The 23,817-nt window shown below is 34.3% G+C and overlaps 1 protein-coding gene across 2 annotated transcripts in view; it reads right to left on the reverse strand.

Moving 5' to 3' along the window:
• The window catches only part of SCN7A (sodium voltage-gated channel alpha subunit 7), a 79,863-nt gene that overhangs the window by 31,404 nt on the left and 24,642 nt on the right, over nucleotides 1–23,817 (reverse strand). For both annotated transcript variants that reach the window (XM_032880362.1, XM_032880364.1), the window contains exons 5-10: nucleotides 23,028–23,156; nucleotides 21,522–21,616; nucleotides 15,175–15,381; nucleotides 12,110–12,179; nucleotides 10,555–10,696; nucleotides 5,455–5,661 (exon numbers count right to left, since the gene is read on the reverse strand). In XM_032880362.1, the coding sequence (XP_032736253.1) occupies nucleotides 5,455–5,661; nucleotides 10,555–10,696; nucleotides 12,110–12,179; nucleotides 15,175–15,381; nucleotides 21,522–21,616; nucleotides 23,028–23,156 (850 nt within the window). The remainder of the gene's footprint in view (nucleotides 1–5,454; nucleotides 5,662–10,554; nucleotides 10,697–12,109; nucleotides 12,180–15,174; nucleotides 15,382–21,521; nucleotides 21,617–23,027; nucleotides 23,157–23,817) is intronic.

A 23,817-nucleotide genomic window follows, 5' to 3' on the forward strand; every position in this document is an offset into this window, starting at 1 on the left:
AGTGTGATGGGGGTGCTGCTTCACTAACACTGAAGGAATCAGTGGTCGGATCTCAATGATAACTGACACCCAGCACACCGTAGTTGGCAGGTTCTGCTCTAGTCTTCCTGAAGTAGCATAACAGATGTCAAGGAATCATCATATTTATCTCATTCAGTATCAGTCAAGTTTCCTCTAATTTCATAAATACTAGAGTCAGAGGAGGTAAAAACCAACTCTACTATATACTGATTCCACCATGAAAATGACAGATTCTTCAGGTCTACTGATCTCTGTTCCCTCATTACTAATTTTTTTTTCTGAAAAAGTAAGCTAAAAACTCAGGATATGAGGTTAATTTATTTACCTTAACTAAACTTACTCCAGAAACTATTTTTTAACTGACTTACAAGGTTTCATAAAATGTAAGTTATAGAATGGTGACTAACATAATAAAAAAAGAAGTTATAATTTATATAGTTTCAAATTTCCATGAGTCAAAAACCAACAGAAGCATAATTGTTCTGTTATTAAAGTCTAACAGGGATTTCCCAGGTTTATCTTCATGAAGATGATACTTTGTGGTATACTGAATACCTTCCACTAGTCCTTCCACTAGTATAAAGGAATTGCTTCTCCTAGAGATGTTTCTGATAGTGACAATGTCTGATGGAATCACCCCAAGAAGGAATTTAGTCAAGATAATCATCTGTGTGAAGTGGGTACAGTGAGGAGAGTAACTATGTTATTGTTGATGTAGTCATATTTAATCTCTACTTGTTTGGCTTGAATGTGGATATATTTTAGAATCTATAGTGAATAAACTACATATTGGTCTAGTAATATAGTTACCTAAATGGAGCTCTTAAAAATATTGAATGAACACCCACAAGTTGGCCAACTACTAAGGACAGAACCATTTTATAATGCAAATTAAGAAGATCCTGACTCAGTAATCTGTTTGGAAGTTTAAGAGCTAATAAGGGCATATCCAAAGTTAAAATTAGACTGGAAAAAGCACCTAAAATTCCTGTTCTCACAACTGGTTTAAATTTTCTCTAGAGAGGAGGTATGAATAAGAAAGAATCCAGCCATATTTCTAGCATTTAGCAGTGAACACCTGATATATTCATCTTGGACTCACACTTGCTCTCTCTACTGCAGCTACACTGGCCTTTTTAATCCTGACTCACTCTGTTCCTTCCCCTTACATGGCATGCACTCATTCTTTAGATCTTGGTTCAAGCATCAGTTCCTCGGAAAACTCTGTTATTACTCAGGGAAATCCTTTATATAGGCTCCTAAAACATCATGTTTCTCATTTTTATAGCACTTGCTACAGTTTCATTTATTTATTTTTAGAATAGAATAATACAGTGAATCAACAGGTACCTAATATCCAGCCTTAAAATTTAATAATAATATACTCTTCACTTCTCATGTATTACTCACCCCACTTTATTTAAAATATTTCAGGAAAAATAAGTTGGACATCATATAATTCTTAGAATAAACTTTGTAAGACACAATCACAATATTAAGATCACAATCAGAAAATTAGTAACTCTTTAATATTATCCAATACTCAGACCATGCTCTGTTTCCTTTCATTGCTCAGAAACTTTCTATTATAGTTTATTTGTTCCAATCAAATACAAAAAAGATCCCCACATTGCACTTTGTTCCCAGGCCTACTGATTATCTTGTGACTTTATTTTCTCTATTGTGATTTACTTGTTGATGATAATGCATCACTTATAACTGTAGAATTTTCCACATTCTTGATTTGATATATTGTGTCCTTTTAGTGTAATTTAATGTGTTCTTTTTTCTTTTCTTTCTTTTTTTTTTAAGATTTCATTTATTCATTTAACAGACAGAGATCACAAGTAGGCAGAGAGGCAGGCAGACAGAGAGGAAGGGAAGCAGGCTCCCCGCTGAGCAGAGAGCCTATCCCAGGACCCTGAGATCATGACCTGAGCCAAAGGCAGAGGCTTTAAGCCACTGAGCCACCTAGATGCCCCTGTGTTCTTTTCTTATAGTCTCTAGAAAAAGACAGATCTAGAGGCTTACTAGGCTTAGATCAGATTATGGCAAGAATATTGTATGTGGTGTTTTATGTCTCCCATAACATCAGGAAACACATAATGTCTGGTATTCGGAGAGGTACAATTTTATGTGTATGATAATTTTATGGTCTATCTCCCCATTAGACCATTAGCTTCATGAAGATAAATGCTATATTTGTATTTATTAACATTTTAAAATCTCCAAAGCTTAGTATAATGCCTAGCATATAGTAGATTGTCAATAATGCTTTATGTAATTAGATAGATGAGCTATAAGGATATCATTTTAGATGGGAAAATGTTCTCAAAAATATTTATATTCCTACAGTTGTGTATATCTGATTCTCTTCTTGACGTTTGGATAGCGACTGACAATTTTTTTTTTAAAGATTTTATTTATTTGACAGAGAGAGAGAGAAATCACAAGTAGGCAGAGAGGCAGGCAGAGAGAGGGGGAAGCAAGCTCCCCGCTGAGCAGAGAGTCAGGATGCAGGGTTCGATCCCAGGACCCAGAAATCATCACCTGAGCCGAAGGCAGAGGCTTAACCCATAAGCCACCCAGGTGCCCCATGACTGGCAATTCTTAAGAAAGTTTCATCTGCCAACTGTGTAATTGATGGAATAATATAGTTTCAGCATTGAGCCTCCAGGAAAATAAAGTGGCGAAAAATGAAGTGAAGTGTTGAGAAATCAGACACCAATAAATACAGGTCAAACTTTCCAACAGAACTCTTCAATGAAGATAAAATTTGAAGATCATGAAGATGCTTATCATATGTGTGGAACATAGCTGACACTCAATAAACATTATATACTAGTATTGCTATTATTGTTATTATTTTAATTGCCCCCAAAAGGGGGATATAGTCAAAGACTTAAGAGTTTTATGTTGGTGGAGTATAATCATTAGGTACTGCTGTGCCTTCTTGTGTTTCCTATAATTAGCTATTAACATTTTTTTCAGTTGCTCAGTATACTCTAAGCACTGCCAACTGCTTTACAAGAATTTATTTCATTTGAATCTCACATCAACATGAGACAGATACTACAATTATATACATCCTGCAGACAAAGAAGCTGAAGTTCAGAAAAGTTAACAGACTTGGCAAATATCTATTAAGTGGCTAAAACAGACTGAAATCTATATTTATCTGACTGCAAAACTGTGCTTTTAGCCAATATGATCTACTGCTTTCCTACAACGTGAGAATATGAAGCATCTAATCTCTCAGTAATTCCAACATCAGAATTAGAATCTGATTAGTCTTAAATCAGATCAGTCACCTATAGGGTCCTCAATATGTTCCATTTTAAATTCTCTTTCCAGCATTTTCTTATGTATAAATAAAAAAGGAAAATAAAGTAAATCTTGTGAAAATGACCTTCGCTTTTACTTCCCAAAAAAGTTTTTCATGACAAAATGTTCTAGTGTTCTTCCAGGAAAAGAAATCCTTTACAATTGAAAGATTTTAATTAAAACCAGAAAGGCTTCATGTGACCCAAAGCAGCCAAATGAATGGAGATATTAAGAAATTGGGAAATAATACAAGTTCTTCCTAAGCAGAGTTAATAGGGCATCTCATCTTGGCATAAGAGAAGTATTGTGCTCTTGGATACATTTGTGTGTAGTCCTTGACATTTGAAAAACCACTTCAAAACAAATTACACATTCGAATACCATTCAGACCATAATCATTCAATCAGAAGGACCCCACACTCATTTCTAGAGACAGAAATCTTTTGTAATCTTTTCTGTGACTTCCTCATGGATGATATAATGGCTACACTCAATAGCTTCTTTTTGTACATGTTTTCTTCATACTGTCTATAATTGCTTCTTGTTTCAATGGTATGCATGTTATGAACCATGTAGACACAGTATCTATCAATACTTTGAATCTGGTGTGATCTTACATTCTGTTCTTCAGTTCCCACATTTTTAGTAGAACTACTTTTCTAGAACGTCTTTATTGACGATGACTTAATAGTTTTATATAGAGAGAAGTTAACATTTTACCCCCTTTTGACCCAGAAGTTACCTTTGATATTAATAAATCTCTTAGCCAGCCTTACTACGCATTCCACTTAGTGCCAGAATGTATCTTAGCTCTTTACTTTTCCCCATCTCTTTTTACTCTTTTCATGTGACAGGGTGTTAGTATAGCTCTTTTCTATCCTTTGTCTGCTCCCTGAATCTGTCCTTTTGCCATCAAATTGTTTCTTTTTTTTTTTTTTCCAGTGTAGACAATCTTTATAAGCAGATGTTGAGAGTGCAAAATTGTAACAAATCTAAAAGAATGGAAAAGGAGGCAGGGCATGACACCTCTCCTCCCAAGTGAAGTCCTATAACTAAGCCACTCCAGTCAAGGAGAATTCAACTTGACTGTGGCCACTTTGGGCCCAGAGCTCTCCAAAGACCAAGCTCCCAGGCAAAAGGGTCTTTACAATGCAGGGGAAGGAAGCAACGCCTGGAAGAGGCAAGGAATGTATCCTACCCCAGGCTACTTGACTCCTGCCCACCATATACCTCAACAGCTCCAGGTAGGGGTGTTAGGAGACTGAGCTAAACCTCTTCCTCCCCAGTGGAGAAAGAAGTCTGAGATTGAATATAAGAAAGCTACTTGTGGTTGTTTTCCTGGGTCCTCTTCCTTTAGTACACTTATGGCACAATTTTGATTTTTTAAAGATAATTTCTACAACTTCTTTAATGTTACTTCTGTCAATACTTTTACACTCATAGACTGAATTTTTTGCTATTAAGCTAAAAATCTGAAAATAAACTCAAAAGCCACATTAAATAATTGAAAATTAGAGTTAAACTTTATTAAGTTTTACTATCATGGATTTGGTTATTCCATGGATAAAATAATTCTTTATATCAAGATGTATAGTGCATTTCCTCTTGAAAGAGCTAGAAAGCCAGTGACTGCATTTGTTTGTTCTTTTTACAACTTTAGTACTGTACTTTTAATCTATGCTTTTAGTATTTCATGATTTCTAAATTATGGAAGACAGTATCACTTTTGAGTTGAATACTGAAATTTTCCAGTTAATTCTGATGAACTATCAGAAGCAAGTTTGAATTAATAAACTAAATCTGCATTCAGAGAAGTCAAGTTTGAAAAATAATATATCCATCATTTATCAGCAGTAGTAATATACATTTTGGAACAAAAATTTATCTGTCTTAAAGAAATATTTAAAGCTCTTGGTCACTCTTGCCATGGTGCACTGAAGAAATAATGTTATGTAGCAAAAGTGAGCCCATTTATCAAAATCACTGTTAATATTTTTACCAGGTACAATACACAGTACTGAGCACCATGTAGAAAAGCAATATACTCCAAGATCTTGAGGAAATAGCTCAAATTCTTTGATTCTATGAAGCATTAAGAAAAATTCATACCTCAACTGCTTTGTCTCCTTCTTGAAGTTCTTTTGAAGTCTGCTGAAATTTTGGCTCAATCTTCTTAGCTTTTTCAGCAGCTTTCTGCTTTTCTTCTTCATAGGACATAGCAAGTATGCCAAAGAACAAACTTGCTATGTAAAAAGCAAACCAAAAGCTTATCACAACAAAAAATATCATGTAGACCTTCCCAGAAGCATAAAGGATCTAAGGAGAGTTGGAAAACAAGACAAAAGAGGAAAATGTTATTTGTCTTCCTATAATCTATTTTAAAATGAAAAAAATCACATTTTGTTAATGAAAATAATTTAGTTGTATGTGGAATGTAATCACAGGACAGTTTTACTGGTTCTACTTAGAGAAATAAGAGAAAAGCTCTTCAATTTTAGATATATATAAGGTACAAAATGCATAGTACAAAATCAAAGAATTTAGTAATTGAATTAAATTAGAGTGAGCATCTGGCTTTTAGGTCTTCGCTAACAAAGAAACATATTGGAAGGAAAGAATTGTCATTTCTCAATTAAGAAAGCTGGACAGTCTAAAGTAAAGACTATTTCCTTTACAGTAAAATCTTTAAATATATGAAGCTTAATAAAAGTCAGAGAATGAAGGTTTAGAGATTAGTTTCATCTTCTCATTACTCTATGAAAACATCATAACAAGGTACAAGCTTAGATTATTCAAAGAGGTGGGAAACAGGGGCACCTGGGTGGCTCAGTGGGTTAAAGCCTCTGCCTTTGGCTCAGGTCATGATCTCAGGGTCCTAGGATCAAGCCCCACATCAGGCTCTCTGCTCAGCGGGGAGCCTGCTTCCTCCTCTCTCGCTACCTGCCTCTCTGCCTACTTGTGATCTCTATCAAATAAATAAATAAAAATCTTAAAAAAAAAAAGAGGTGGGAAACAAAAAATTTTTCTATATCAGAATATCTCCTTTGGTGAAGAACATTTAGATAAATCACATGGGAAGGTTATAAAAATCACTTATTAAAGTCATTTATAGATAGAAAAAAAAACAAAGATTTTAGATTTCAAAACTGAGCATTGACTAGCTTTTATTTCATAATAATTACCTAAGATAGATGAGAGAATTTAAAATTTTAAAAATTATAAGTAATTGATACAGTCCACTATGTAAGTAATACAGGCCACTGATTTATTATCGTTGACTATAAGTATATAAACAAAATCCAAAAAAACCCAGATGAGGTTAGTGTTAATTTTTAAGTATCCACTTGAATCAATAGATAAGTATTATTTACAGAAAATATTATATTGATACAACAAAGTTAAAAATGTTTTACAGATTAATAAGTTCTAACATTCAATCAAAAATAATTTCTTATTAACCTATAGTATATTTATCATTAAAAGCATTTTTAATAAACCTTATTTCTTAGAAGAGTCACCTATTTAGGATTTGGTTAAATAGTTTTCCCACAGAACTAGCCATCATCTACAGTAGTAGATTCAAGAGTTAGTAATGAACACCATAGGATACACTGCAGGCCATGCACATTAATAAATACTTTGCTTGGGGCACCTGGGTGGCTCAGAGGGTTAAGCCTCTGCCTCAGCTCAGGTCATGATCTCAGGGTCCTGGGATCAAGACCCACATCGGGCTCTCTGCTCAGCGGGGAGCCTGCTTCCCCCTCTCTCTCTGCCTGCTTCTCTGCCTACTTGTGCTCTCTCTCTTTGTCAAGTGAATAAATAAAATCTTTAAAAATAAATAAATCAATACTTCGCTTATTGTATCATTAATTCTGTGTAGCTCATTTATATGGTATTTACTATTTCCAATATGCAGAAGAAAGATGAAAATTAGGCAAAATGACATGTCAAAACTCTCACAGCTTTGGAGAAAGGCCTGAATCCAAAACTTTTACTTTTTCCAGTATATGAAACCGGCTGGAGGATAAAAGTATACACTTTTATTATGATGGAAAAGTATACACATTCTAGTTCTAGTATATTTTAGTTTGAAATAGGAGTAATTATGGCACCCAAAGCCTAGGATTGTTATGAAAAGCAAATGAAATAGTGTACTCATGTGAAGATGCATTTAGCCTATGGCAAATATGCAGTGAAGGTTAACTATTGTTGGAAATAACATTTTGTTTATGTCCATTAGGACTGACATTTTGTTTTGTTCATTTCTGTACCCTGGGTGTATCAAAGAGTGCTTGGATCAAATAAATATTTGGTGAATGAATAGAGAATTGTATTCTCTAAAACATAAACTACACTCTTTGGGAATAATTGCTGAATTTCCCTAGCCGTGGTCAGTTCAGTGTGGGGCAATGCTGAGAGCACAAATCCAGTCCAAATCAAAGCAAACCATCTCAACACACTAGTCAATAACAAGAGTGCAATACTGATGAAAGTCCCATGTGGACTCCACCAGGGCATTCCCACACTGATGTTTCATTTCACTAGTAGTGGGAAAGGATTTCCTTTAAACCAATTCTAACAAGAAAATTAGCTAACATACTTTGAGGGCTGTAACCAAAAAACAGAAAACATTATATAAAGTGATACAATCTATAAATACTCATATTTTTGCTTATTAAAATTTCATTAAGCATTTCTATGTGTTTGATACTGAGGATAGAACAATTAAATTGAGATAAAAAGAACTCTTCTCAGGTATGTTTCTAAGGTGTCTACTAGTGGGAGAAACTACTGAACAAGCAATTAAAGTAACCACAATCAGGGAGGCCTGGGGGCTCAGTCCATTAGGCATCTGACTCTTGATTTCAGCTCAGGTAATGATCTCAGGCTTGGGCCCTCAAGGTTCAAGCCCCATGTGGACCTCCATGCTGGGCATGGAGACTGTTTAGGATTCTCTCTCTCTCTCTCTGTCCCTCTCCTTGTCCTCCCATGTACAGGTGTGCATCCCCTCACTCTCTCTCTCTCTCTCAAAAATAAATAAACAAATAAAATAACCACAATTAGAGGCAATTGTACAATTTCATGGTTTTTTGGTGTAGGACTTGCCTAGCTGTGAAAGGAGAGTTTGGGGAAAAGCTCAAGATTTCTTCTGGGTTTGAGGTATGAATTTGAGGTATGAGACTGAAGATAGAATGAAACTTGAATTTAGGCTGAGGGTACAACATACATTGAAACAAGAAATTATGGGAAAAACTCACTTAGGAAACAGAAAGCCTCTTCTATACTCAAATAAAGCAGAATATATATTGGAATATTGTTAGAAGATACATCTGGAAAAGTATGCAGAAACTAGATCTTTTTTTTTAAGATTTTATTTATTTATTTGACAGAAATCACAAGTAGGCAGAGAAGCAGGCAGAGAGAGAGGGGGAAGCAGGCTCCCCGTGGAGCAGAGAGTCCGATGCAGGGCTCGATCCCAGGACCCTGGGATCATGACCTGAGCCGAAGGCAGAGGCCCTAACCCACTGAACCACACAGGCGCCCCCAGAAACTAGATTTTAAAGAGCTTTATAGACCATCCATTTAGACTTTGAACTTCATCCCATGGGAATGCAGAACCTCTGAAGGATTTTTAGAAGTAGGATAATGTGATAAGATGATTTTAGAAATAAGAAGCCCCTAGTGTTGTGGAAGAGGCACTGATACTTGTCAAAGTTTGGAAAATAACAATATAAATAAATATTCATGTTACAAAATCAGAAAAATATACTTTGCAACTTAAAAAGCCATTTGAATATTTTCATGTATTTCTTTTATAGAAGTATAATTGTGCTGTTTACTTTACTTGACTTTTATTGAATAACATAACATGAACATTTGTGCTAAAAGTCCTATCATTATTAATGGCCTGTAGAGGTCATTACACACACACACACACATACACACACACCTCACAATTTATCTATCCAATCATAAAAAGTATGGAATGTATGTATATGTTTTTAAAAAAAGAGTGTTCTCCTTCAACTATACATACTTTGGAAATTTAAAGTAATTTATTTTATCTAATATACTTTGATATTAACTCTGATGCTAAACTAACGTTGCATATTTCACTGTGATGAAACTTCTCTTAGAAAAACGAAGTCACCATTCTAATGTGTATTGTATCTTTCTAAGAAAATATGGCACATAAATCATCAGTTACAAAGAGAGACTCTCAGAATTTGGATTTCAAGTCTCAGAACAACAAGCCTTCTGTTATAATCAGAGCAGGATTAAATATTAAAGGGGAATGAGAAGCAATAGAAGAATTGAAGTGAAATACACATTGTAGACGTTAAATAAAAAATTTCTTGGGGTGCCTCGGTGGCTCAGTGGGTTAAAGTCTCTGCCTTCGGCTCAAGTCATGACCTCAGGGTCCTAGAATCGAGCCTTGCATCGGACTCTCTGCTCCACGAGGAGCCTGCTTCCTCCTCTCTCTCTCCCTGCTTCTCTGCGTAGTTGTCATCTCTGTCTGTCAAACAAATAAAATCTTTAAAAAAATAAAATAAAAAAAGTAAAAAAATTTCTTAATACATGTTAATCTCATAGGTTCAATTTTTTTTTTTTTAAGATTTTATTTATTTATTTGTCAGAGAGAGAGAGAGAGAGAGTGAGCTCAGGCAGACAGAGTGGGGCAGAGGCAGAGGGAAAAGCAGGCTCCCTGCTGAGCAAGGAGCTCAATGTGGGACTCCATCTCAGGACTCTGGGATCATGACCTGAGCCGAAGGCAGCCGCTTAACCAACTGAGCCACCCAGGCATCCCAGGTTCAAATTTTTTGACTGAAGAGGTAGTACTTACTGTTCTTTACTCAGTTAATATCAAATGTGTGATATCATACAGCAGGGCAGTGATCTCTAGAAGATACATGTGTTGTAACTTTGGAGAGGTTACCCAACCACTCTGATCTTAGTGTCTTCACATAAAAAGCAGATACCGATAGGTCTTGCAGGATTGTTTCATAGATTAAATGAGATATACATAAAGGCACAGACTTGGGCACAGAGTTAGCATACAGTTTGACTTTCAGTAATTCTGACTCTCTTTTCTTCTGTCCTCAAATTCTTCTCCCCATAGAAATTTAATAAATCGTGGTACATCTGACCATTATTTTAGAAGGTAGGGACATGATACCATTTTTTGTGCCGTGTAGATTCTGTTCTTACCTGATGATAAAGTGCTTCAGGGTAATCCTGCGTCATTAACCGAAACAGGGCAAGTAAGGCCCAGCCAAAAGTGTCAAAATTTGTGAAGCCATAATCAGGATTTGTGCCAGCTTTCACACACACATATCCTTCAGGACACTGACTAAAGAAGACAAAGAGAAGAGAAACTGCTTACTCTTAAGTGACTTTCAGATTACAGGCCAAATCATAAATACAGAATATCCACCTATGAATAATAAAGAGTTCTTTCTTCCACAGGGAACAGTCTAAACAAAGCCCAGTGAAAAAGCTGCAAATGAGGTAGATTTTAAGTTAATACAAGTGAACAGTGTTAATTAATCTAAAAGGAAAAGGGTCTCACCAATGTTTTTTTGCCAAGCCTTGTTGAAGTTTTCTTTGCTATCAGCATCAAGGTGAAAGCATACATAATGGGAATAACTGTCATAAAACAAAGCTTCAGTCATTGAGGGTTTAATTTTCAAATGTCTCACCTTAAGCCCTTGGGTCCCATTATTTAAGGGTGAGAAAACACTTACACATTGATAACTTATAATCAGTATTTGCACAATGGTAGAAAGATCAGATTAAAGATTTATCTTATTTCCTTTCATGGAGTCTTCATACTTTATCTTCTGGGGGCTTGAATATTATGATTGGTTATTACAGTTGTAGCCACATAAATCATGCTTCCCTCCATCCATACCCTGTGTAGTTTCCTCCAATGTTATTCTGGCTTTGGCCATGTGACTTGTTTTAGAATTTTAATAGTTAACAAATGTGATGCAAAGAGAGGTTTAAAATGTACTTGTGCTGGGCAGCGTTGAGCAAGAGACAAAATGTCTAAATCACGTGAATATATAAACTACATAATTCATGCTCCTTTACCCCCACATGATTTTTGTTAATCTGAGCCGTAGAGCCTAAGAAAGAGCTGACCCTACAGATGGGCACCACATCACTTCCAGCTGATGTAAGTAACATAAGGAATTACAGCAAAGTGCTAGTACTGCTGAGAAGCACTATATTTCTACTTTCTTTTCTCTTCATTTGAAATTATATGACAGTAAAACTTGAGAGTGTTGTCATATCATTGAATAGTTATTTTAAGTACTATTTCTAAGAGCAATAAACTTTTTATTAATGTAAATTTTGTCATAAAATATATACAAGCCATAAAATAAATGAAATAACAGCATATATTTCCTATTTCTTCTCTTCAAAGGCTTCTGGACCAAGAAAAGATTATATCATCTCTCTTGATAATTCCCACTAGCTCTGGGGTACACAGAAAACAAAAAATCAGATCCTTATTTAAGTCCCAGCTTTGCCATTTATTCACTTCATGACCTTGAATAAATCATTTAAGTAGTCTGTTTATTGCTTTTTCCTGTAAAATCAGGGTAATAGTATTCCGTGTTGTATATTTCTCAGCATGGTTTTAATGACAAAATGAGATAATGTAATCAAATGAGAAACATCAGCCAAAGCATTAATCATTCAATAAATACTATGGATCTATGATCCTGACTGATACAAGAACATTAACACCACTTACCCAGCATCTGTTCTGTTGCCACAAAGGAGAGCATATCTTTCTCCTTCCAAATAGTAAAAGTTTTCTGTTTCTGCAAAATAGGAAAGAAATATATTCTGTTATCTAATTTTGAGTGAAGAGCATATCTGATATCCATTTAGATCTGCATAGAATATGAACATCTCTCTCTATACTGAAAAGGAAGGAACATATAGCCCACCCTTTCTTATCTACAAGATTGTCCTAACATGTAATGCACAGACCAAAAGATGTCTGGCAATCTACCTACTACACCGTCCCAAAAGAAACAAAACCCAGCATAAAAAGAGGAGAATCGCTTTCAAAACTAGAGTTCTGGGAAGGAAATATTAACCAGTCAGGTATGACCAGAACCCTGAAGGAAAAATTCCCAAGACCAAAGTGAAAGCTGAGACCTTTTCTTCCAGACTTTATTCCTAATGATATTCCTTAACATGAGACCATATTTCTGTCTCTGCATTTAAATACCATTCTCTTCCCATGTTGAAGCTTACTTTTCTATATTGAGCATCCAGTGTCAGTTACTCACCCTGGTATCATTTAATCTAACCATAATCCCAACGAATCTGAATCATAGCCCATAGAATTTATTCAGGTATCCTTATCTGCTGTCATTCACTATGTAAATTTTGTATTTACAGATATGAACTACCAGGAGTGGGAACATACATGCTTAGAAGTATTGATTTTAGGTTCTGAACTCAAATCACAGCTCCAACACATGAGATCAGTCCTGAATGTATGTGTGTATATATAAAATTATATACATATACATATGTACACACACAAAACTGAATTACTACAATGCCAAATGATGTCACTTTAACTTTACCTAAAATAATGTTAGAAGGTTTTTTTTTAAATTATTTATTTATTTATTTGACAGACAGAGATCACAAGTAGGCAGAGAGGCAGGCAGAGAGAGCGGGAGAAGCAGGCTCCCCAGGGAGCAGAGAGCCCGATGTGAGGCTCAAGCCTAGGACTCTGGGATCATGACCTGAGTGGAAGGCAGAGGTTTTAACCCACTGAGCCACCCAGGTGCCCCTAGAAGAAGTTTTAAATCATAGTTAGGAACCACTGGTCAAGCCTTTTAAATGGCAGTCAAAATCCAAATGAAATTCAACATTAGTAGTTGAGGACTGTCCCAAATATTGTTCTAAAATACAAAGACTTTGACATGGCAATTAGGTTAAATAACATTTTATAAATATAATATTTTCAGCAAGTCCTAACATGTTTTTAGAGGAAATGGAATGACTAGAATTGGACAAATTTTAAAGCTGTAAACTTAAAAAAGTGATTTCTTTATAATATAACTTACACTTTAACTAAGATGAAAAGAACCTGGATTTTTTTTTCCAGCAATAACTATTGGTATTCACTATATTGAAGTACTTCATTATTGTGAAGTAGTAAAAATTGTTTACTTTTTATATAATTTGTATATTTTTTGTTATAACTAAAGAAACCAAAGAGTATTTCAATTGGAATCTAAGATTTAACATCCATTTTTCTATTGCCCTCACCACTAGAATGAAGACCATGAGGTAGACACACTTAATAAGGAAATATTTCACATACTCATATACCAATAATTTTGTATTACTTGCAGCATAATGATATTATGGGGTAAAATAAGGAGTAAAATTCATTAAGATTTGTTTGGGAACTTATTATATCCAAATACAAATAAAATTAATGTAGGGGACTACATAAGACTTAACAACAATTTACTTTTATTAGTTTAAAAATATGCTTTTATATTTTTCTAAACACTTTAAGAAAGACCCGATAATTTTAATATGAGTGAAAAATCCAGTAAGAGAGTATAACCCGGTGGAGAAGGAATGGGTTTGAAAGCCAGATTGGGATGGTTAGAATCCTAGTTTTATCATTGAGTTGTTACAATATACGGGAACATTCACTGAATTTCTCTGAACTTCCATTTTTTCTGTTTGTAAGCGGGGTCATTCACTTCTCTGCAGGGTTACAGTGAAGATATGTGATCAGACATATGTGTTACTTATATGAAGGAGCAGAGCAATATTTATTCTGGCATTATTACTATTTGCCTGAAGTATGTTTATTATTTACCAAAAGATAACTCAAAACATTTAAAATGAGCAGCAGTAACTGAAATCCAACAATACTGAAAATTTCTATAATGTAGTCTATTTTTTATTTACAGGGTCATTTTAAAATTTCTAATGAGTAAACTTAAATTTATATTTTAAATAAACAACTTTATTGAAGAAAGTTACTATTACGAGGATTTTATTTTGATAAAACTGCAAATAAGACTCTGGTCATATTTATTTTTTAAAGGATAAAATTTGCAAAACTTAACAATTTCAAACTTAGGTCTTCCTCACTGAACTATCTGAAGATTGGAACTTTGAATTGCAATTCTGATAAATGAAACTGATCCAAATCAGCACAGGTTTCCTCCGACATCCAAAAGTAGAACATTCCTAATGAAACCTTTTGTGAAGGGAAATGGCATAAAGCAAAGAAGTAATTACCATTAGTTTATAGGGAAAAATTTGTGGGCATTCCCAGGCCCCAAATATAACCTCTCTTCAGCTTTTCTGATACATCAGGACACATCTTGCTAACAGACACACAAAATAAATTGACAAAAAGCACAGGTTTGTCTCAATTCAAAGCTATGTTGGCTTGATGCTGGAAGGCTGAGCGGGGTTCCAGGGGAAGGCGCTCTGGTGGTGCCCTTCTCCCTGCGGGGACGCAGGCTACCTTTATAATGGCTTGCTGCAAAGCAAACCCTGAATGCTATTTTTACTTTTAGTCTTTTTCGTAAAAGCAAAAATCATCTTCAGATTTCCTTTGGTTACCAAAAACAAGTATTCATGTAGGTCTTTGGTAAAAGCTAAGTGGCAACATGTGAACTTTCAAAAAGCAAGTACTTGAGCATAGTTAGAGCATATGCAAGTTCCTTCTGCAGTTGAGTGTTCAACACTACTGTGAAGTCCGCTCCGTTGCAGAGAAAAATCTTAACTTTTTTGACATAGATGGCAAGTGATTCTTACCTCGCATATAATATGGATTTTCAGTTCTGTTGTGCAGGGTTGCAGTTTCGTTTTCTTGGGGCCATCGCAAACACTTATGCTTCAGGTTGCCCATGAAGAGCCCCATCCCAATTAAAGAAAATACAGTCAGAAAAAACAGAGTTAGGGAAATGACTCCAGTAAGTTTCTTCAAGCAGTGGATGAGGATCCCTGTGAAAGACTTCAGACCTAAAAAGAAAAAGGTTTGTTTTTGATAAAGTAAAATATCTTAGTAAAGCAGCTGTTGGCACAATTCCTCCATGGTAAATGCATACTCCGCTGAAATCAACAGCTTATGTTTCATAATCTAAACCATCCATTATCTACATCTAATAAGTAAAATGAATAAAAAATAAATAAAAATCTGAACTTTAAGGTTTCTATATTATTGCTAGCTTATTACACTTGTTAAAATAATCCAAGCACAAATTTTAAAATTAATTATTTGTTTTTCTTTGCTATAAAGAACAAGACTTTTCTCTTGGTTACTGCTTTTCATACCAACCACCACCGTTTATAAGCATAAGTATAGAGTTATAAATCAAAATAGGTTACAAATGTTGTTGAAACAAGAAATGGTTTGAAATAGCAGTATTTTATACTATTCTTTCACTAACTTTTTAAGAATTCAATTTTTGGAGCTGATTAAACAAAACATGTACAACTTTGAATTAAGAATGAGAATAACACACAACTGTGGTATCTGTAGACTGTATTTACATTAGAACATTTACTAATTGAGAATTCAGCCTTAAATCTGTCTTTTTACTTCAGGAACTAATTTTTCTATTTATTAAATAAAACCTGCTCCAGAAATCCTCATGCACTGCTGGTGAGAATGTAAATTGGTGCAGCTACTGTAGAACACAGGATGGAGGTTCCAAAAAAAAATTAAAAATAGAATTACCATAAAATGCAGTAATTACACTCGGGTATTTATCCAAAGAAAAGATGAATCCAAAAAGATATATGCACCCCTATGTTAGTTGCAGCATTTTTCACAACAGCCAATATACGGAAGCAACCTAAGTGTCCACTCACAGATGAATGAATAAAGAGATGTCATTTACATATTTAATAGGATATAATTCATACATAAAAAAGAACAAGGTTTTGCCATTTGCGACAACATGGATGGATCTAGAGTATATTGTGCTAAGTGAAGTAAGTCAGACAGACAAAGACAAATGCCATATGATTTCATTTATATGTAGGTTCTAAAAAGTAAACCAATGAACAAATAAAAAGATCATAAACAGAGTCATAAATAAAGAACAAACTGGTGGTTGCCAGAGCAGAGACATGGACAAAATGAGTAAAGGGCAGTGAGAGGTACAGACTTCCAGTATTGGAAAAAATGTCACGGGATGAAAGGTACAGCATGGGAGATAGTCAGTGGTATTGTAAGAGCATTGCATGTTGATAATGTTAGTTACACTTGTGAGCATGGCAAAACAGACAGCCAGGTAGAATCACCATATTGTATACCTAAAATTAATGTAACACTGGGTGTCAATGGCAATTCAATGTTTTTTAAAAGCTTAATTCTGGAAACATAAAAAAAAGAAACAAAAACCAAAAATAATATAAATAATGTAACTTCATCAATAAAACTAGTATTAACCTTCCTTCCTTCCTTCTCTTTTTTCCCTTGCTCTTCTTATTTGTTGGTCTGTTTATATTTAGGATCCTAATAACTGTTCAGCTTAACAGTGGATAAGAATGTACTAATGCTGTGATTCTATCAATATTACTATGCTTCTGTTTTAGTATCTTTAAAATGTGGCTAATAATACCTGCTTCATATATTATTGTGTTTTTATTCATATATTATATGTTTTTATTTATTTTATTTTGTTATATCCAAGTCTTTTTTTAAAGTATTACATTAAAAATAGAATTTCCGTATCATATTATATGTATTAATACATTTATGTTCAATTTGTTTTTAAGAGATGTTGAACCAATATATAAACTAAAGCTATAAATACATAGTCAAGCCTTCATTAAAACTGGGATGTTTAAAAAACTTTGTTGCCAATTTATTAGAAGAAAAATGGGATCACTTTACTTTGTAATTTCTGTGCTTACTATAATGAACTTTCAAAACATGTATATTTTATATGACTTTTCATTTGGCAACTGTCATGAGTTCTTTGTATTTTTTTAATTGAAGTATAATTAACACACAGTGTTATATTAGTTTTCGTTCTCTGTAAATTTTTTTCTATTGAAAATTTTTTCACAATGTTTTGCTAGAATTATTATTTTTAAAGATTTATTTATTTATGTGAGAGAAGGAGAGAGAGAGTGTGTGTAAGCTGCTGGGGAGGAGCAGGGGACAGGGAAAGAATCTCAAGCAGACTCCCCACTGAGCTTGGAGCCAGATGCATGTGGGGCTCTATCTTACGTCCATGAGATCATGACCTGGGCTGAAATCAAGAGTCGGTTGCTTAACAGACTGAGCCACCCAGCTACCCCTGTTGGAATTATTTTAGAACAACAATTCTTAAATAAAAATATATGCATGTGAAAATGTGATATACATACATACACATGTGTATATAGACATACATACACACATAACCAAGCTCCCATTCTTTTTATTTTTAAGCTTTCATTTTGCTTTAGTTTAGGTATATCTTTTGTGGAGTTTGATTTACTTAAGATTTAATATTAAAGTTCTATATCTTGACAGAAAAAATTAATATAATTGTATTTATTTTCATAAACTGCCTTTATTTTTGGATATGACATTACCATTTTGTTTTTTGATTTATATATTTCCCTTACATGTCTTATCTTTCAAAAATAAGCTTTACTTTTTCTCCTTTTTCCTCTAGTGCTTAAGGTAAACTATATTTTGAGAAACTGTATCAAACTTAAGTTCTTATTGGAACAAACTTGGACCCTCTACAGAAAAAATAAAACTTATGTACTATAGTTTCACAATGTAAGATAAAGAAATAACCATATTTACTGTCTCACATCTCTCTATTCCCCCTTCTCAGTTTTTGTTAATATAATTTAGTACTTCTGACCAAGTTAAGGGCTCAATTTGTATGTTTTCCATTACATATTATTTTTCATGATTTACAGGAAAGGTTAACATTCAAATCCTTACAATGGCTTGTCAGGAAACACAAATTCATGCAAAAGGGGAGCAGAGGGGACCTGGATGAATATGCCTGATTTAAAGGAGTAGCTGTTCCTCAACTACAGCTGTAGTTATCATGCAAGAATGCTGGTGGGGGGGCGCCCGGGGGGCTCAGTGGGTTAAAGCCGCTGCCTTTGGCTCAGGTCACGATCCTGGGGTCCTGGGATCGAGCCCCGCATCAGGCTCTCTGCTCCGCGGGGAGCCTGCTTCCTCCTCTCTCTCTCTCTCTGCCTGCTTCCTCCTCTCTCTCTCTCTCTGCCTGCCTCTCTGCCTACTTGTGATCATTGCCTGTCAAATAAATAAATAAAATCTTAAAAAAAAATAAAAATAAGTAAATAAACAAAAATCTAAAAAAAAAAAAGAATGCTGGTGGGTAGATGTGAGAATTCATCCAAATTAATTTAGATTCTAATGTTAAAAATCACTAGTTTTCTAAAACAATTTTGTTATCTATTTCAAAGTGTTCTGAAACACAAAATATGTTTCTAGTTTAGGAATGTCTGTTATTAATTTGGGTTGTAATATTTGCATTCTGTTTTGCATACTATCAGTAATTTGGAATTCATTCTGTGTTGAAATGATTTCAGAGTTCACTATGATTAGTTCTGATATTAAATCTTCCCATTGTTGAGTTTTTTTTTTTCATACCAGTTGTTCAGGAAAGATACATACATAAAATTTCAGAACTCTTGCTTGGCTGTGAATATCTTCCTATCAGCTTCACATATGGATGACAGACAGGTATAGAACACTGATGTCATAATCTTCCTGCCTACACCTTGCCCAAGCTCAAATTCCACTGCCTATTTAATTTCAGTATTATCAAGAGGTCTAAAAATAACATTTCATAGGTAATTTTTCATTGCTTTTTCATAGGATTTTTATAATATACTTATTTTTTAAAACTTAAATTAAAAAATGTTATAATATATCTAAGTGTATCTTTCAGATTTTTTTGTCTACTATAAAATGAACCTTCTCCATTTGTGACAAAAATCTCAAGTTAAACTTTAAAAAAAAATGTTCTAATGTATTTTTTCTAATGTATCTTTTACACTTATTTTGGTCTCTTTTTTGGGGTCACCAACTATCCATAAGGTGGAACTTAGTTTTCTCTTTTTCGTTAACCCATCCATTTTTGTTCTATTGTATTAATATAGAATTTCTCTAGTTTCTCCTTACACAACTGGTTTTATTTTACTAAGCCGTAATACTAAAGAGATAGTACCATATTTTAATGCATCTATTACCATAAAATACTCACCAAAGATATAAATTTTTAAAAGATTTATTTATTTATTTATTTATTTATTTATTTATTTTTGTTTTAGAAAGAGAAAGAGAGAGAGCAGCAGGGGGAGGGGCAGAGGGAGAGAGAGAAGCTCAAATAGACTCCCCGCAGAGCATGGAGCTCATGATCCTTATGATCCTGAGCTCATGATCTTGAGCTAAAACCAAGAGTCAGATGCTTAACTGACCGCATCACACAGTTGTCCTGGGTATTAACACTTTTTTGCTTAATAGGTGCTTTTGTCTATTTCATTATATAATTTTCATCTTTTGCTTGAGTCCAGGTTTTCTTCACAAAAGGGGCACCTGGGTGGCTCAACCAGTTAAGCATGGACTCTTGGTTTCTGCTCAGGTCAAGATCTCACGGTCATGATCTCAGTGTCGTGGGATGAAGCCCCATGTGGAGCTCAGTGCAGTCTGTGTGAGATTCTTTCCCACTTTGATTCTCTCCCAACTTGTGCCTTCTCATAAATAAATAAGTAAATAAGTAAATAAATAAATAAAATCTTGAAGGCACTACAAAAAGGATGACTTCTTATGCTTGCTCCTATTCCTTAGGACATATTTTTTCAAAGAAAAAAGAGGATTATTTTTATTTTCTTAAATAGTATGTTTCCCTTTTGGTATTGCAAAATACTTTCATATGCTCTATATTGCTGGTATCTCTGTTGATTACTTTCTCCCTTGGAAAAAGAGAAATTTCTATCAGCCTGTGTGTTTCTAAGTCTACTAAGATATGTTGTTCTTGTATTAATTTGGATTCACCTGATTTCTTCTATAATCTTCACCTCTGAGCCTAAGATGAAGACACAGGTGATGCAATTTTATGTTCTAGTAATTTGTGGAGAGTAGTAAGGGAGGTAGAACTGTGGGAAGTCCTATCACTGCCACTCTCACTGCCACTTTCTTCACTGGGTTTGGTGAAGCTGCCATGCATGGACCATTTTTGTTAAACAGCTTTATCGAGCTGTAAGTCATAAATCATACAATTCACACATTTAATGTGTACCGTTCAGTGTTTTAATATATCCACATGGCTATGTATCATCCATCACCACACTCTCTAATCTTTTTACTGTTTTGCCCAATCTAGACTCCAAGTGTATAGTATGCATATATCTGGCTTTCTTCATGGTATTCCAATGGACAAAAATCATCTGTAGATCTCATTTTTGGTATTCTCACACTTGCCTCTGGGTTTATTGGCCCCCCTATTTCATACTGCTGACTCAGCAGCCAAAACACTAATGGAGTTGTTTCATACTGGATTGTTTTTATTCATTCTTAACACAAATTAAAAGCTGTTGATGGGCTTCTCTAGGATATCTTCAGGAACGGGAGCTGTAAATTAGCATCTTCCATCAATGTGTTCACAGCTCTACCTTATTTAGCAGAACCTCCTTTAACTCTGTGGCATGTGAATGCAACCTATCCAAGCACTCAGAGCAAAATGGAATTTATCTTATTTTATATTACTTTGTTCATTTCAACTGGTTTTTAGATACAGTGAGGAAAAGAAGGCATATTAGGTACCTGTCTAGATTGCTATCTCTCTCAGAAGTCTAAGGACAATTTTGTAAGTTCATATTTAAGAGGCAAGGATAAATAAGAAAAAATAGAAAATAATATATTTTGGTTAATTTCTTTATTTTATCATTAAGAATTGAATCCATCTCGAATAAATAACAGTCGAATGTGATTTTTTTTTTTTTTGGCTTTCCTGGAGTGACTGAAATAAACTTACAGATCAGATAATTCACTGACTTCAAAGATGAAACACTGTTCAATTTAGTATTTCTCCAAGCAGTTACAGGCGAGTTCAAAAGAATACAGGGTAGAACATAAATCAAAATGAAGACAAGAACTAAATGCCATTTCTTACCTTGGTTTAGGGAAATAATTTTCAAAATTCTCAAATTTCTTGAAATACTAAATATTATAGTATTTGAGCCAAGAAGTAAGTATCTTGTTATGTGCCTGTGGGATTAAATTAGAATTATTAGAAGTCATACTAAGTCTATGCTGCTTATCACTGACTATTTAAAACTTATTTTTAAAACCACATATCCACACATTTCCCTTGCTCTCATTGTTCCATTTCACAAATAGTTGCTTTATTGATTGGAAGACAAAAATTGCTACAGTGCAAGGTAGCTAGGTAAATATTAACCCACAAACAAATTATGACTGTTTATAAAAAGCTTGACACTGTGATTAGTCATCATTCTATACCAAATACCCTATATTATGTTCATAAATATTTTGTTATCTAATCAGTTAAGAGGTAGTTAAAAATTGGAAAAATCCATAGTTTTTTAAGCAATGAGATTAAGTAGTTAAGTTTCTGCTGATGATCATGATGAAGATAATCATGATGGGGTTGACGATGGTGAAGATAGCTGAAGGCAGGGAGTAGAGTGGTTAAGGGCACAGACTGTAGCCAGAATGCTTATGTACAAATCCAGGCTCCCAAGTTACTAGCTGTGTCACATGGAAAAATTACTGATTCCTTCTTGCCTCAGTTTCTTCAAATTAAAGTGAGGATAACGGTTCCTAATGCTGAGGCTTTTTGTGGTGATTAAACAACTCATAGATGTAAAGAGCATGGCTTAGCACCTGACACGTGGGGTTACATAATAACTGTGTTAGCTAAGTATTAGCTACCAGCAAAGGCAACAGCATGATAATGGTAGTAATCAGTAGTAGTGATAATAATTTCAATGATATTAGCTACTAATTTTTATTGCTTACAACATGGCAGACACTGATTATGTGCTTTATGAAGATTATTTGTTGTTTTAAAAAATCAACCCCAAACCTAAAAATGGAATATCATTTTAACTTATATTTAACAGGAGTTTGGAGCCAGTGATCATTTCCTTAGCCATAGAACAGAGTATACCAAATAGAAACACTGAAAAAATACTCATGTAAATCATTAGAATTTAATGTAACATTCTTGAAAATGTGTGTCTGTATGTGCATGAGTGTGTGTGTAAGATATTCTGTTATCTAGTGTTTACTGGTCTTAAATAATGTAGCTAAACAAAATGTAGGTTGGAGATAAAATCAAACATACTCAGATCTTCTTGTAAGTCTCCAAGAGACCTACTTAGCACTGAAAATCATCACTTAAAATTCTAAAATTCAACCTCTGTTGTTTTGCCTCAGATAGAAAACAGATAATATCTAATTCCTTTCATTTTTATTGCACATTCTGAGGGCTAGTTCAGTTGGAGCTGCCTGAGAGTCATTATGGCTATGATTATGAAATATTCTTTGTTTGCAGAATTTTTACAAGGAGAAAACTTTGCAAATGCTGATGTTTCTTTATGAAAAGCTTCCTTAACAAGGTATTAAGATGTTTGCAATTTGAAGAAATACTCACTCAAGCAAAGTTACACTGAAATCGAGCCAGTTCCATGGATCACCAAAGAAATAAAAAGGTTCTGCCCAGATGCCTCTTGCAATGAGTTTTACAAGTATTTCAAATGTGTAAATTCCAAGCAAAATATTCCTGCAGAAAATTTTTCATATAAACATTAAAAGTGAGAATAATGCATTGCCAACTCTGAAATAATATGTCTATGGTTACTATTTGGCAACCAACCAGTCAACCAACCAATCCACCAACCAGTTAGGAAAAAAAAAAAAAATCTATGCTCCTTGAACCACAAAGTAGGGCTTTTAGGGTGGGCTATGTCTTATAACATTAACCATAAAATTTAACTATCAATTTTTTTTTCAACAAGCCCTAGCTAGAGTCATTGTCTTTACATATATTTTGGTAAATAATGAAAATATAAAATATCAAATTTACTCTGCATTGGAAATCACACAATAATTTACTGAATTATAAAAGTATGAAAGAACTAATTTTATTATGTGTATATGTAAGAATTTTTGTAATGAATCAGTTTTATATTCACCTTCCAAAATTAACTAGTTTTAAGAATGAATTAAAACCTAAGAGGTAGCATCAAGAAAGGCTTCTTCTTGGGGAGGCTGGGTGGTGGCTCAATTAGTTAAGCATCTGCCTTTGGCTCAGGTCATTTTCCCAGGATCCTGGGATGGAGCCCCACCCCTGGCTGCTCAGTGGGAGAGTCTACTCCCCTTTCCTCTGCCCCTAACCACCGCTCATGCTCACCTCTCTCTCAAATACATAAATAAAATAAAAT

Source organism: Lontra canadensis, unplaced genomic scaffold (genome assembly GCF_010015895.1).
Source record: "Lontra canadensis isolate GAN:19392208 unplaced genomic scaffold, GSC_riverotter_1.0 scaffold69, whole genome shotgun sequence".
NCBI lineage: Eukaryota > Metazoa > Chordata > Mammalia > Carnivora > Mustelidae > Lontra > Lontra canadensis.